Here is a 17,109-nt window from a genome sequence, read left to right as displayed (position 1 = left end):
CACACACACACACACACACACACACACACACACACACACACACACAGACACACACACACATCCATGTATGTCAGTTAAAATGTTCTCAGTGAATTCCAATTAATTTTACTACTAGCCTATGCAAAACATAATTAGAAAGATAAAGCTTCTGGGGGAAAAACATTGAATGCTTTCTAAAGCCAAATATAAATAAGTTTTAAAATAATCAGCCCTGCATGTACTTTCTAATGTTCAGCTGAAAGCTAACTATACTAATTTGTGATAATTATGATGCCAGTGAATGGCTGGGTTCTTTCCTGTGATAAGAAAGGTAAAAAAGGCACCCATTCCAAAGAAGAAAATTCAGGACACCTTTTTTGCCAACTTTTGTTCAGGCTGGCTCAGTTGTGAATAAGTCCAAATTTTTTTTTTTATTTTATGTTCTTTAAGGTATATCTATCCAAAATTAAAATCAACCTAATGCCTTTACAAACAAAAAATTGAAATAAAGGTTATCATCACCTTTTCCACTTAGGAACAAGCAGCCCATCAAAATCCCCTTCTGCTGACTCAGCAAGCCTCAACAAGATTCACTTGATAAAGGAACTGGAGAAGACATGTTCAAACAGGCTCAGAAGGCAGAAAGAGAACTATTTAATGTACCATTTTAGGAGAATGGTATTTATAGACATATGGAGCCTCTTTTCATGAGGTCTTCTTGACCAGAGGAGATTTTCTTTGGCCATGATTCTCACCCAATTTTTTTTCTTCTACCACCACTACCACCACCACCACTATGGGCAAAAACTTGAGTGTTTTTCCTGCAAAACAAGTGACTAATTCTAAACATTCACACTTATTATTCGAAAATAAGCATTAAATACCAACTATGTGCAATGCAGAGAGTAAGCTATGGGGGAGGGTGATATAAAGATAAAGAACACCCAGTCCTCACTTTGAAGAAGCTTACTATCTAATAAAAATCTTAGATGTCATCACCAACCTCATAAATACTGAAAGACCCGTGATTCTGACATTGTGAGAACACCCTCCCACAGGTGCAGCTCATACACCCCCTCCATGACCATGTGAGTAGACGTTCTTTCACTACAGAATTATTGTGGTAAAACAAAAACAAAAACAAAATCTCATCACCCAGTCGCCCATCTAATAATGAGCATCTCTCAACTTGGCTGTGCTGGTCCTCTGGCAACAGACACGCAGTCCATTGCCTGTATAGCTTCATATGACCTGTCAGAACTTGCCCTAAAATGGTGTGGAGAGCTTGGGTCGTCTCCAAACTAAAATGAGGCGATGAAGTGTAAATGGTAGTGGTGAGTCATCATAAGAACTGATATGTATCAATTGTAGAATTTTAGGGTTAACAAAGGGTTCTACATAATTATCTCATTTTATTCGCACAAGTCCCTTATGAATGCAAGTATTATTATCCTCATTTTACAGATAAAGAAAATGAGTCTCAAAGAGGTGAAGGTGACCTGCCCACAGTCACATAATTAGAAGGGGTCAGCTGGGTCTCAAACCCAGGCCTTATGACTAAATCTAGTGTTACTCTACAGATGTGAGCTATTAATAACTAAGTATAGGGGGAAACACTCCAAGGATTTGGGGAAGTAATAATAATAACTAATAATAATAGCTAATGTTTGTATAGCCAGGTACTGTGCTCAACATTTTAAATAAAAAGAGCTAACATTTATATAGCACTTCGGGGCAGCTAGGTGGTGAAATGGACAGAGTGCGGGGCCTAAAGTCCAGAAGACTCTTTCATCTTCCTTAGTTTAAATCTGGCCTCAGACACTTACTAGCTGTGTGACCTGGGGCAAGTCATTTAACTCTGTTTGCCTCAGTTTCCTCACCTGTAAAATGGGCTGGAGAAGGAAATGGCAAATCGCTCCAGCGTAAATGCCAAGAAAACCCCAAATGGGGCCGTGAAGAGTAGGACACAACTGAACAACAAACAAGTAACAAGTAATATGGTGCTTACTATGTGCCAGGCACTGTGCTAAGTGCTTTACAAAGGATTCTCACAACAATCCCATTTTACAAATAAGGAAAGTGAGGAAAACAAGTTAAGGGACTTGCAGCTAGTACATACATCTAAGACTGAATTTGAATTCAGGTCTTCCTGGCACTTTATCCACTGGGCCACCTAGATGCCCCCATCAGAATTTGGTTCTTTTTGGACTATTTAAAAAATCCACACTTAGACTAGACAGCAAACGCCCCAGCTGAAGAATCAGGAGCTGTGGTCAGCAGACAAATTGAAACATATTGGAGCCACCTGGCCATGAATCAGTGCAGACAGCATGGATAAAATGCAAACACTTCTGCCAGGGCACAGAAAACTCCTGCGTCAAGATGTGCTTCATTTAGGACAATTTTCAATGATCCACCGTGTCATTTCCTCCAAGTCGTCTAGCCCTTCCTTCTATTCATCATCCACATCCACCTCCACTGCCACCCTCCACTAAGCAGGAGAAGAAAGATGACTTGACCGGCCATCTTGGCTTTGCAACTTCCCCATTTGTGTTCTTGAGGTCACTTAAATTCTCTGTGCCTCAGTTTCTTCATGTGGGAAATGAGGGGCTTGGACTCCCTCTCAGGTCCTTTCCAGTCTTAGGTCTCTGATTCTAATAAATGATCTTGAGGATCCCTTCTAACTAATATGTTTTGGTTCCACATTTCAGACTGGCAGAGATCTGAGGGTAAATGGAATACTCTGACACTTTCTCCATGATCTACTGGAAGCCTTTCCTAATCCCCTTAATTCTGGTGCCTTCCCTCTATTAATTAGCTCCAATTATCCTGAATGCATTTTGTCTGTACATGGCTATTTGCATACTGCCTCCCCTATTATTAAACTGTGGTCTCCTTCACAGCAGACACTGTTTTCACCTCTCTCTGTTCCTCCAGCATTTAACACAGTGCCTAGAATATAGTTGTAACTTAATAAATGCTTATTGACCTTATTTAACTTTCCCTAGAGTTTCTGGCCATCCTCCTTTGCTTAGTATGTTGGTAGGCCTTTCCAATGCCACTAAAAGCTATGACTGTAGCATGATGACCGGTCAGAATCAAATGCCTAGGACATGGCAGCTAAAGACGACCGAGGTAGGCCTCATTAGTAACAGTAACACAAGCCCACCGACATGTTTTCTTTTTTTTAATTAGCAAGGATTTCTTCTCTCTCCCTCACCTTTCTTCCTCCCCAACTGAACAACAACAACAAAAAAAAACTGTAACGAATATGGCCTGATCCTTTCAAAAGACCTCAACCAAACATCTAAGGAAGTTGCAACAGCATCTCCATTTTCCAATGGAGTGGGTGGGTGAGTGGGTAGGTGGATTTATTAACCACAGCCTGTCAGTGGCTAGGAGCAGAATGCATCAGTCCTAGCTCCTTTCACTAAATTAAAGACTACAAGGACTGTCTAGGGAAGAAGCAGTGAGAGTTCAGTTACTTGACTCGTTTAAAATGACAAAATGATGCTGGACAAAACTATTTAAACATTAACTACATCCATACAGGAAGCAGGGAGATGTGCCGGACAATTTCACTCCTCCATTTCTGACCCTGGCACAGTCTAACATCTATTTACTTAACAGCCTATGGGGAGTTACTGAGCCATTACTATTAACGATAAACTATTCCATAACCAAACCTCAAAGCCCAGAGGATACACTGGTGGAATTCAAAGGAGACATCCGTGAGTCTACCATCAAAGGCAGCTCCCTAGTCCATCAAACACAGATGGTTTTGGACCCATCCAACTGAGTTCCTGCTAAGTTAACTGAGTCTAAAACCAGGGTCCGTGTGGATGCTACTTTGTTTATACAGTTGGCAAAGGGCTGCCTGACTGGAGCCATTCTGGCTGGCCATAGGAAGGCTTACAAAGAAGTCTTTGAGCTCTGGAGCCCCTTACCTCAATAGCCTGTCTGTAATATCAAAGGTGTTTGGCTCTGTCTTGTCAATCTAGCTGCCAAACCTGGTAATCACGTCACAGACTAATCCAAACTCCTCACACATTTAATTTAAATTTTTAAAGTCATAACTTTCCCACAAATTACACTTTCCAACAAATCACTTGATAGACTTTGAAATGTTTCTCCCCTCTCTTTGTTTTTCCTCTATAGGTATTCCCTTTTCTACTCCCTTTCTCCCCTCCTCCAGTTAACTAGAAAAGTAATGAATTATGACAAGCAAAACTTTTGGCTTACCATCTTCTCTACAACAGTCCTTCCTTTTTGCGGGGGAGGGTTGGGTTCAGGTCTATTATTTCAATGGTATAGGAAACTCATAAGATGTAAACTTACTTTATCTACTGATTCAGATGAACAAGCCTTCAGTAATGCAATCTTAAAAGTTTTTCTGGGGCAGAAAATTTAAAGGGCTTGTCCATAGCCACACAGCTGGAAGTTGTCATGGTAGGTCTTGAGCTCAGGTCTTCTTTGATTCTGGGCATCTGTCATCTGTTCCAAGGACAGCCCTCTGCCTACTACACTACAGTACCTCTCATCTCCAACCCTTACTGAATTCAAAATAGCAGAGTTGAGTTAGAGGAAACATTTTTCAATCATCTTCAAAGTGAAAGATTTAATTCAACCACGTTATAGTCACACTGTCAAGCACTTGAGGCTGAACTGAAGTGAATAATTAAGGAAAATGCAAAGCATCCCTGACCAACCATGACATTATGCTAAGCTGAACTGCACAGTTTCTTTTAATACAACTTAAGCAACTTAATGAAAACCCAAGGATATGAGTGAGGAAGATACTGACTTTAAAAAATGCTATCCAACTGGTTAGCCATTGAATTCATTTTTCCTTTTCATCTCAGGGAAGTCACACAACAGAAGGAAAGAAAGGCCTCCTTCTTGACACCTTTAGTATTGTCCAACAAAACTTGCATGTTCCCATTTTCAGAGAGAATTAGCCCCCTTATTGGTGGCAGGTAGTTTACTCATGCTGCTTACTAGTCAATATTATGAAACACTGTAGAAAAGCATTCTGATAGCCCCCATGATGAAAACAGATCATGGTTTTGGAACTAGAAGGTGCCTCAGAGATAACATCATCTAGTCTGAATTCCTCATTCTTCAGATGAGGCAACTGAGGGGAAGTGACCTGCCCAAAGTCATACAGGTAAAGCTGAAATATGAACTCAGGTCTTCTGATCCTCCCCCTCCACTCAAATCCAGTATTCTCTCCATTGCACCATGGAACAGAATCACTGTTTTAACATATTCATCCCAATAACTTCAGTGACACCCACTTCAGTTTACATGGCCATGACAGGCATGGACAACAGGCCTACACAGAGATTTCTTCTATGGAAGAAGGGGAGAGAATCCTGTGTTTCATAAACCCAGTTTCATCACCACAGGGGGTAGAATCAAGCTTTTTTAGTTTGAAAGGCAAATAGGTAGACAGAATACTAGGGACAGCTAGGTAGTACAGTGAATAGAGCACCAATCCTGGAGACAGGATTAGATCTGAATTCAAATCTGGCCCCAGACATTTACTAGTTGTGTGACCCTGGGCAAATCACTTAACCTTTATATGTCTCAGTTTCCTCAATTGTAAAATAGAGATAACAATAGCCCCTGCTTCCAGGGTTGTTGTGAAGATCAAATGAGACAATGATTATAAGGTTCTTAAAATGGTGCCTGGCACATAGTAAGCATTCTCCCTCTCTCTCTGTCTCTCTCTTTCTCTCACTCTCTCTCTTTCTCTCTCTCTCTCTCTCTCTCTCTCTCTCCCCATATATATGTATACATACACATATATATATATATATACATACACATATAAAATGTTGGTTATTATTTATGACTAAAATGATTTTTTTAGTGCCTCAATTTTACTCTCCGAAAACTCAGTTTGAAAGGAAAAATAAATAAAATAATAAAGAAAGAAATAGCCAACATTTACATAAAACTTTACAATAGTCCTGTAATCTAAGTATTATCACACCCATTTTGTACATGGAAAACCTGAAACTCAGAGTGGTCATGTGACTTGTACACAGTACTATAGCTAGCAAGTGTTAAGGGGCAAGATCGAGTTCAAGAAGACCTGAGGTCAAATCCAACACTCTATCCAATACACCATGCTGCTGTTCAATCCAGCACCTCATTTATCAAGGTTTAGGTCAAGTTTCTACTTGCACAATGTTGTTTTCTCAATGTTGTTTAACAAAGTAGGCCAAAACAACACTTTTGTCCTTCTCCTCACATGACACACACACATGCATGCATTCATGTGTGGTCATTCCCTCCTTCCCAAATACCCTATATCTAAGCATAACTACATTTCAGTCCAAAATGATTTCCCAATTGATCCTTTGGTCCTCTTTGAAAGCCCATTAACATATAACTCAGATAGCATTTGACCTTATTAGTTAGTCTGAGGCAATTTGGTTTATGACAATATTATTTTCATAGAACCTATCTCCTCTTGTGTCCCAGCAAGATGAGAACTCAGTAATGAGAAGTATAATGTATATCTCTTCAAATCCCAGGAGGCTTCCTAAGGGAAGATCTGGGAATCTCTCTTGGGGCTGGGACAGCAGAGAAATTTAGGAAGTCACCCAGAAGCCCCTACAGACTAGGCTGTGAGGCCTAGAAAGGGTCTGCAGGGAAATGGGATAAGGGTCAAGGCAAGGAGCCAAGGAGCCTTGACTTTGCCATTAGCTGCATGACCTTGGATCAATCACTTAACTTTCTTAGCCTTTCCTAAATCTATAAAATATCAAAGATGTATCAAATTATTTCTATACTCTTCTACAGCCAACCAATCAGCAAGTACTGATTAAATGCCTACTATGTGTCAGGAACCATGCTAAGTCCTGGGGATACAAAGACAGAAATGAAACAGTGCCTGCCCTCAAGAAGCTGACATTCTAGCGGGGGAGAAAACATGTCTATAAATAAATGTGTAAAAATATACACAAGGTAAGTGGGGGAAGTGGGGAAGACACTAGCAAAGAGAGAAAAATAGAGTGTAAAGTCTGCAGTAGAAGGAATATTCTCCTGGGAGTCAAGAGCCCTGCAGATCAGTTTGGACCTGTTACTAGGATCATAGATTAAAAGCAGGAAGGATCCATGGAGTCCAGCACTGAGGAAACTGAGGCAAACAGAGGTTGGCATGCCCAAGGTCTCACAGCTAGTAAGTGTCTAAGGCAGAGTGCGGACTTAGGTCTTCTTGATTCCAAGTCATGTATCCTATCCTATACCACGAGCCTTTCCCTCACTATTTAGCTGAGTAGTCTTGGAGAAGTCATTTAGTTTCTCTGAGTATCCACGGCCTCATTAAAATGAGGGAATAGAACTGAATGATGTATAAGGTGTCTTTTAGCACTAATGTTCTTGTATCCTGTGATCCTCTCCAGGAGGAGAGGATCTATCCTTTCATTTAAAATTAACAGAAGAACAGTGGAACTACATTGGTTCTGCAGTCAGAGGATACAGGTTCAAATCTTACTTCTGAAGTTTATTTACAATCCTATATAGTAAATCCTTTAAAAGTCTTACTATATGTAAGTCCTTCAAACTTCCTGGGACTCAGTTTCCTCATGGTAAAATGAGGAAATTAGGCTAGATGATACTTGAGGTCCCTTCCAAGTTTTTTAATGACCCTATGGGCCCATGATACCATAACTTACCTCAGCAATCCATTCCGGCAGGTTTGGCCTATTTCAGCTATTGAGGAAAAGTCTTGCCTTGTCAGACAACCATTCAGAGTTCCCAGAGGTAGCAGGATACTACCAGAGGTTACCACCATACCCACTGAGCAAATCACACACTATCCTACAAGATAGATATCCACTGAATGCTACAATGAAAAGCATGTTGGATTTAGAGTTCAGAGGACCTGGATTTGAATTCTGCCTCTGCTACTTAACTCCCCTGTATAAAGTCACCTACTCTTTCTCAGGTTGCTCATTTGTTAAAAAAAAAAATAGGGAAGTTGGCCTCTAACATCCTGTAAACTAAAAACATTTACTGAAAATAATGGAAATGGAAATTGACAATAGTAACCCAGATACCCCATAATCACCTTGTTACCCCATACTCTGGGGGTGGCTGATACCTCACGACAGCAACTTCTGTTCTTGCTGGCTGAGGAGGCGGGTAGGGTTTGACCATCTCATGGATCATCCCAGGGTGTTGGTCATTGTAAAAGAGCCCATGTTCCTGGGTCTTGCTGATTGGGGACATCATCGGCTTAGCCTTGAAGGGATATTCAGGTGGAGGGCCTCGTGGGTCCATCACTTTGCCTGCAGGCTGGGCTGGGGGAGGTCCCCCGCCGGCCTTAAACCCTTTACCATTCCCTGAGCTAGGGAGATGTTGCTTAGCCCCGTTCCTCTCCAGTGACAGCTGCATGATTCTCTCACTGAGAGATCGGACATGGCCCTGCTTGAGTTCCTTGAGGGCATCATCCTTATGAGCCTGGCCACTATTGGCCCGATTCACTGTGGGCCTCCCTTCAGTCCGGGACTTCTGACTAGTTGTAGTGGGCACATAGTAGCCATGAGCGACAGCCCCCTGCTGCTGTTGCTGCTGCTGCCCCCTGAAGAACTGTGACTGGGCCTTGGCCTCCTCATAAGTCGGCAGCTCCTCATTGTTCTGCTGAGGCTGAGTGGACCGGACCTGTTTCTCCATCACCGTATTGTCCACCTGATGTTCTTGGCCCTGAGGTTCCTGCCGTGCTGACTGGTGGACCATTTGTGGGTCTTCTTGAGCGAGGTTTTCCGTGGAAGAAAGGGTGCTTGTCGTACTGTTGGACGGTCCCGCGCTCCCGGTGGCCTGGTGCTGAATGGCCAGCAGATTCATGTTCTCAGTTGGGGTGCCATACCTGAGCTGTTCCTGGATCAACCGCTGTAACACTGTGCCAGCTGCCCCATCCTCTGAACCTCTCATCTCCACCTCTGAGATCCTCAGGAAAGTTGGGGAGTAGAAGTTACAAAAGGCGTCCTCAACTGGAAAAAATGAGGAGAAAAGGTCAGGCATTTATAGAAAAGGGTGGATATCAGTGTGTATTTTTTGCCTAGAGGGTAACATTTTAGCTATACTGTCAATGACCCTCAGTTACCTGGAACACCACTGCAAACCTTGAAGTAACCCAAAAAAGGTTTTTGAGGAATGAAAAAAACCGCTACAAACACATAGCAGAATTGGTGACTCATGTCCAAACATATAAAATTAAAATTATTGCCTTCATAAGCTAGGTTCTTGGGTTCCAATGGGTAACTTTCAAGTTTGTCCCCATTTTCAGTGGACCGAGGATACTAGCTGGAAATATCCAGTAACAGTATAGTCAAGTCAAATCAAGTCAACAAGCATTTATTGAGCACCTGTTGTATGCCAGGTACTATGGTAAGGATTAGGGTTACAAAAAAAGGATGGCAAAAGATCCCTAAACATGCAAAAAATTATGTTCAAACAACATATATACAGATAAATTGGATATAATCTCAGAGGGAAAGTGCAAGCCTTAAGGGGGACCAGGAAAGGTTTCCTGCAGAAGATAGGATTTTAGCTAAGATTTGCAGGAAATCAGAAAATTCAGGGAGTGAAGACAAGAAAGGAGAGAATTGTAGGCATTGAGGAGAGCTCTTGAAAACATTCAATCAGGAGAAGGACTTGCTTATAGAAAAAAGTAAGAAAGCCATGTTGGTACAGAGCCCGGAACTATGGGATTTTGGAACTTTTTAAAATATATTTTTGACACCTGTATTTCAATAGAATTGGCTTCCCCTGAGATCATAAGTTATTTTGTTTTATGCCTTTAAAAACATCATTCTGAGAAGGGCTCGATAGGCTTCACTAGATCTTCAAAGTGGTCCATGACATAAAAAAATGGGTAAGAATCCCTGGCATTGAAAAATAGAGGTTGGAAAGTAAGGGGAAAGAAGGGGCACCTAGGTGGCACAGTAGATAGAGCACCAGCTCTGAAGTCAGGAGGATATGAGTTCAAATCCAGCCTCAGACCAAACACTTGACACTTATTAACTGTGTGACCCTGGGCAAGTCACTTAACCCCAACTGCCTAAAAAAAAAAAAAGTAAGGGGAAAGACAGAAGGAATACTGAGAGAGAAAAAGTCTATGGCCACTCATGATAGGAAAACTCAATAATCCATATACTTTATTCCCTAGCAATGCTAGATTGATGATGAAATGTAATTTTTAATGAAGATTATTTCTGCATTTGAACTTTCAATTATTCACTCTGCCTATAGGAAAGCAAGGGTCACAGACTGTCAGACATTGAAGGGAGGGTAACTGTCCAGTCCTGATTCTCTGGGGCCATAAGGCCATGCTTAGAGCTATGCAGGTATGAATTTTCTATGCACAGAAAATTTGAACCAAAAAGCCTGCCCTATAATTACTGGAAATGATAGCATTATCAGGTAAGCTATTGAGGGCATCACACAGTGACACCCTCAACAGTGTGACAGTGATAAGAAGTGACAGTAGTAATAGCTACAATGATAATAAGAATGACACTACTAATTACCAGTGTAGGTGTTCAAGAAAAAACCAGCAATTTTCTAATCTGTTTACTATCCTCTAAACAATCCACATTCACACTTCAACTCATAGAAAGACTAATACACATTCTGCAGGGGAAAACTATGGAGTTAATCAAATATTTACTGAGTAACTAGTGGGTCTGAGGTATTTCACTAGGAACCTTAGAGGAATAGAAAGGTGATTCTTGTCCTCAAGAAGTTTAAAATACGAATAAGACTGGAGAGAAAATCCATTAATGAGCATTTGTTAAGTACCAGACATAAACCTGGTGCTGGGGATACAAAGACAGAAATTACACAAGTCCCTGCCTTCCAGAAGCTTATGTTCTGTAAGGCAGAGATTCTTACTCTGAAATCCATAAGCTTATTTTTTAAATTTATAATGCTATTTCAATGTAATTGGATTCCTTTTCAATCCTCTATATCTTTTTTTATGTATTTATGAGAAGGGATCCATAGGTTTCACCAGTCTGGCAAAGGAGTTCAAGACACAAAAAAAAAGGTTAAGAATACCGGCCTAGGGTAGATGGCATGGAAACATGCAAGTATGTACCCAAAAAAGAAATACAGGGTAATTTGGTGAAGGGAAGCCACTGATAGCTGGGAATGAAGCAGGAATCAGAAATCTTAAACAGCAACGAAAAAATTAAAGAACAAAAGAAGATACAATAAAATAGATATCACAAGATCACTTGTGAGAATGCTTCATCAGGAGGCAACTTCCATTAAGAAAAAAAAAAATATGCTAAAGGAACTGATTTGTTCAGATTTCCAGTAAAGGACTCATTGACACAGATCTAGAAAGGGGAATTAGAACTCATCTACTCCATATTCCTAATTTCACAGACAAGGAAACTGAGACACAAGGGAGAAGTGACTCGCCCAAGGTCACACGAAAAGCAAGTTGGTAGAGCTGGGATTCGAACCCAGGTCTTTTGACTCGGTATCTAGAACTTTTTCCAAGGAACTGTGCTAAATGGCTCTACAGAAAAAGAAGCCAATGGAATTCTTTGAGGTCTGATAGAATGGAGATTTTGGAATAGTTAAGGAACATAGTAGGTGCTTAATACATGCATACTGATTAACTGATTAAGCCCAAGGCAAAAGACCTACTTCCCTGAGTTGACTTTAAACATGCCCAAATGAATTACACGAGATTACAGAAATAGCAGGCACACTGGGACAGACAATGTTTAGGACAAAGGAGGCTGTTTTCTTACCAAACTAAAGTTTTGAACTTCAGATACTTAGAGAACTTCTGTTAAAAATCAATCACCAATAAGCCTACTGGTAATTGAAAGAAAACAAAAAGAGAAATGGGAGAATGGAGGGGAAAGGAGAAAAAGGAGAGGGGGAAAAAAGGGAAGACTTGAGAAAGTAGAAAGACTAAAGTTCCTACTTTCCTAAATGGAAAACAGGAAATTACAGTAAAATAGATCTGCCTACTATAGCATATGAACCAAAATGAGGTATTTTTTAAGGAAAAGGAAAATAAGGATTCTAAATGTATAAATGGGGGAAAGGAAAAAGGGAGCACCTGAAGAAATCACCTCATGCGAAAAGTCAAAAATGGGAAAGAGAACAAGGCTTAGCTTTTCCAACACCAGCACCAAGGAAAAGGGGCTTACCAGCTTTTTCTCTAGTGCTACTGCCTGCCTCTACTGTCAACGGAGAAGCTTCATGCCTCCCAGAGAAGAACTGAAGGTCTGGGAAAAGATAACTAGTGTCTTCTAGTAGCTGGGCCGGGCTACTTGGACTGCAACACACAGGCAGGGGACCTGGAAACAAGGAAAATCAGATGTTAATGCCAATAAATTCCGCCATCCTTCCTGCCATGACTCACAATAGCAGTCTTTGAATCATTCCTCCAAAACAATTTGAGTTGTAGTAGAAGCTTGTTTGACTCTGTTATTTTTTGATTCATAAAATTCCAGACTTACTATGCAAAATCATCACAAGGTCAGCCACCCACTAAAATGGCCCACGGGGGCCCAAATTACAATACCTAAACCACAGGAAGCTGAGGCAGAGGCTTTCCTACCATGCAGCCAAAAGAGCAAAACAAAAATCAAATCCTCTTCTGAATGACCCAAGCAAGTCCCAGAGCACAGGAGGAAGGGGGTAGCATTTTTTAAGGGAAATAGTAATTGCCTCTCAGAACAAGGAAAGGAAATAGAAAGGAGCCATAATTTCAACAGACCATGTGCTAGTATGAGAACATCCCAGCACGGGATGGAGTCAGGCACTCAGCCTTGCATTCACACTGTGCACAAAAGTCTTTGGAGTTTCATGTTGCTATGTGTAGCCAGGGTCATGGCCCTCTGCCAAACCCTGGCCTTTCAGTTCTGGTTTATCTGCTTCACACACAAACTGGGGTGCATTTCCTGTTCCAATTAAATGTGACATTTTCCTCAAGCCTACAGTCACTAGACATGAAACACCACTACAAAAACACTGATAAAGAACATGCAGAGTTCACAAAAGCATTCTGCAGGACAGGGTGGGCTCCATTCTCAGGCAAAGCCTACAGTCCAACATTCACTTTCTACCCCATCCCCATCCCCCAAAAGATAATATGATCTACTCTGGGGAAACAGAATCTCACTGTACATCTCACAATGAAAATTCTTCCCAACAAGAAAATTCCATTAATAAGAAAATTATTTTTCTCATTAGTGCCAGAATAATATTGAGTGACAGCTAATAAAAAGTAAGCTTCTTGAGGACAGACACTGTTTTGCTTCTGTGTTTATATAGTACATAGCATAGTGTCTGGCATATATTGGCCACATAATAAATGTTTTTTGATAAACTGAAATCAATTCTGTAAACTACTTGATGATTTGTTTTTCACCTGTCTTAGCAAAAGTAACTGACATTTATAAAATGCTTTCAATTTCCCCAACCTATTCTAGCACATGAAATCATTTGATCAACACAATCATGTGAAATAGGTACTATAGGTATTAATCCATAGGGGAGGAAAACCAAGGTTCTGAGAAATTTAATGACTTTTGCTCAGTTTCACAGAACAAGTAATGTTCTCTGCTTCATCAAAGCTAGAGAACTATATTTGTTGTCTGGAGATCTGGGTACTAGTCCTGGCCCTGCTACTAATTAGTGTGAATTTGAGCAAGTTACTTAACCTTGATTTGCTCATCCATGTGCCCTATAAGATGACCTTTTAGGCCCTTTCTGTTGTTGTTCAGTCCTTCCAGTTGTGTCTGACTCTTCGTGACCCCATTTGGGGTTTTCTTGGCAAAGATACTGGAGTAGTTTGCCATTTCCTTCTCTAGCTCATTTTACAGATGAGAAAACTGAGGCAAACAGGATTGAGGGACTTGCCCGGGGTCACACAGCTAGTAAGTATCTGAAGCTAGATTTGAACGCAGGAAGGAGAGTCTTCCTGACTTCATGGCTGGCACTCTATCCACTTCACCATCCAGCTGCCCCAACATACCCCACGTATCATGACAATCTTCAATAGAAAGGAGTGAACTCTCGTCAGAGGCTTAAGGAAAGTCCAAATGATTACAATCATTCAGTGTGATCTTCTAGATACAGTAGGAGTTTTCTAACACCCTGGTTGTGGGCAGGGCTAACTGCACAAAGAGGCAAACTTGTCATGTACAAAGTTCAAAGTGAGGAGTACCAGAAATCCTGTACCCTATCATCTCCACTGACCTGTCACTTATATGTGAAATGCCACCATTTTAAATTTGTTCCTTTGGGTGATTAGCATTAGTCATAAGAAATGATATAAAGGCCCCTGGGAGTCATTGGAATACTCTCTAATCCATTAACTCATTCATCAACTTATAAGATCCTATCCCATTAAATACAACCTGAGTACAGATACTCTTCCCCTAGGCAGAAAACAAAGAAGTGTCTAGGATGTGTAATGGGTAAAATCTGAAAAAAAAATTATCTTAGAAGGACAGATAGAGCTATGAGAGGTCTGAGGTCTGAGGTCTGCTATAGAAAGTCGAATTTTAGCTAGGATTTGAAAGAAGCCAGGAGGCAGGGATGAGGAGGGAAAGAATTCCAGGCTGGTGAAAATGCCCAGAGCTGAGACAAAGAGGGTCATGTACAAGAAACAGTGTGGCATTCGGTGTTACTGGATCACAGTGGGAATGAGTAAGATATAAGAAAACTGGAAGAGGGGGAGAATAAAGGTTCCAGGTTATGAAGGGCTCTGAATGCCAAAGTATTTAACATTTGATACTAAAAGTGATAGGGAGCCGCTGGCGTTTATCGAGTGAGTGTGTGTGTGTGTGTGTGTGTGTGTGTGTGTGTGTGTGTGTTGGGTGACATGGTCAGACCTATGCTTTAGGAAGATCACTCTGACAGCTGAGTGGAGGATGGACTGGATTGGGGAGAGATTTGAGGCTGGCAGACACAACAGCAGGCTATTGCAATAATCAAAGTATGAAGTGATAAGAGCCTGAACAAGGATGGGGGCAGTGTCAGAGGAAAGGGTCATCTACAAGAGCTGTTAGGAGGGTAAAATAAGCAGATCTTGGCAACCAATTGTACATAGGAGGTGAGAAAGAGTGGGGAGCCAAAGGTGATATCTAGATTGTGAGCCTGGCTAACCAGGAAGATGGTGGTATTCTCAACAGTCATAGGAAAGTTAGGAAGGGGAGAGGGCTTGGGGGGAAAGATGTGTGCAGTTTTGGTCATGATGAGTTAAAGATGTCTGTGAGGATCTGAATCTTATCCATATCTTTCCATATAACTTCCACTGAAGGACTGCACAACATGCCAGAAGTCTTCTTCTAGCTTTTTTAATGTAGCATAGATATCAACAATAGCAGGCCAGTTGTCTGTCTGCCAGCCCTGGTTCTCCTTACATGACCAGCCCACCTCTTTTTCAGGTCCTGTAGAGGAGTGATGTCAGACTCAAATAGAAATGGGAGCCACTTTATGGCACAGGATGGAAAGCCGTATAGTAACATCCTCTAGGGGCAGCTAGGTGGCACAGTGAATAGAGCTCTAGCCTTGGAATCAGGAGAACCTGAGTTCACATCTGGCCTCAGACACTTTATACTTACTAGTTGTATGACCCTGGGCAAGTCACTTAAACCCGATTGCCTCACTTAAAAAAGAGGCAAAAAAAAAACCATCCTCTATATCCTGTTGTATTTTTATTTATTTTATTAAATATTTCCCAATTACATATTAATCTCATCAGGGCCACGCTTGAGGGCAGCATGCCTTACACCTCTGTTGTATGCTGTGTCCTAGATGATGTCTTTTCTAAGCCACTTCTAAGTAAAAACAATCACTGGTAATAGTGTGTGTGTCTTCTCAATGCATTTCTCCATTGCCCTTGGATCACTTTCAACATCTGTGTACATGGAGGGGAGGGCAACTAACTAATTTACATGTTTACTGAAAACTAAATTCTCCATCTGACTCCACTGTGGTTCACTGCTCCAAATCAAATCAGAGTCATATGTGAATTTGAATCTAGGGATAAACAAAAAATGAGCAGCAGCAGCAGCACCAGATCACTGAGGGGGGAGAGATCAAAGGATCAGAGATTTAAAGGGAAAAGGAATTTTAGAAGTCATGAAGTTCAACTCTCTCATCTCAAAAATGAGGGGAGCAGCTAGGTGGTACAGTGGATAGAGCTCTGGCCTTGGAGTCGGGAGGACATGAGTTCAAATCTGGCCTCAGTCACTTGACACTTTCTAGCTGTGTGACCCTAGGCAAGTCACTTAATCCTGACTGCTTCACCAAAAACAAAAAAAAAAATGTAAAAATTTAAAAAAAATGAGGAAACTGAGGCTCCAAGAGGGAAAGTGGCTTATCCTAGATATCTAGAGCTTAGTGAGGTACCTGGCACATAGTAGGCCCTTAATAATGTTTGTTGACTTGAATAGGGAAGGAAGGAACTTCAAAGACTAGCTAGTTGAACCCTTCATTTTATGTAGAGGAGGAGACTTTGGTCCAGGGGGTTTGTGATTTGCCATAGGGAGTACAACAGCCTCTCCAGAACCTGCTAAACGAACCAGGTCTGACAAGGAAGCTGAATGACCTAGTCAGCATAAGACCAGCAGTGATGGCCTAAAGTCCCTTTTCTCACTAGCTCTGAATATCCCCTAGCCTCCAATTTCCCAGGATTCTTCCCTCTGCCCACTAACATGAATCAGCACCAGTCCCCTCGTCCAGACTCCTCTTTTCCTTGTCCCAGTGCCTCATCCTGCTGGACTCAGATAGGAACCTATTAAAACCCACCAGATTTGACTGGTTTGGAGGGGAAGCACCGCGTTCCCCACAGGGCCCCAGTAGTATAACCAATTCCTAGCAGACTTGTTTCTATCATTCTTCCCTGACCGCTCTACATTTTGTGAATAGCTTTCCTAAATTCACACTGGCTTGTTCTACCGTCTTGTTGCAAGTTCTATGTTTCCTTGGACATATTGGACTCTGACAGAGTATTGGACTCTGACATTCCCTAAACCTTCCCAAGTCAATCTTAAGGCATTTATCCAAGGTCAAATGGGCAGGTTAGTTTCATGGGCAGGATGTGAACCCAGATGTTCCAACTCCAAAATCAGTGCT

At 41.4% G+C, this 17,109-nt stretch overlaps 1 protein-coding gene across 6 annotated transcripts in view; it reads right to left on the bottom strand.

Moving 5' to 3' along the window:
* Positions 1-17,109, bottom strand: part of AMOTL1 (angiomotin like 1) — a 255,024-nt gene that overhangs the window by 96,182 nt on the left and 141,733 nt on the right. For all 6 annotated transcript variants that reach the window (XM_027849355.1, XM_027849356.1, XM_027849360.1 and 3 more), the window contains 2 exons: positions 12,168-12,317; positions 8,063-8,984 (listed from right to left, as the gene is read on the bottom strand). In XM_027849355.1, coding sequence (XP_027705156.1) covers positions 8,063-8,984; positions 12,168-12,317 — 1,072 coding nt within the window. The remainder of the gene's footprint in view (positions 1-8,062; positions 8,985-12,167; positions 12,318-17,109) is intronic.

Source organism: Vombatus ursinus, unplaced genomic scaffold, assembly GCF_900497805.2.
Source record: "Vombatus ursinus unplaced genomic scaffold, bare-nosed wombat genome assembly UNPS02007344.1, whole genome shotgun sequence".
NCBI lineage: Eukaryota > Metazoa > Chordata > Mammalia > Diprotodontia > Vombatidae > Vombatus > Vombatus ursinus.
This window is presented reverse-complemented; position numbering and strand designations above follow the sequence as displayed.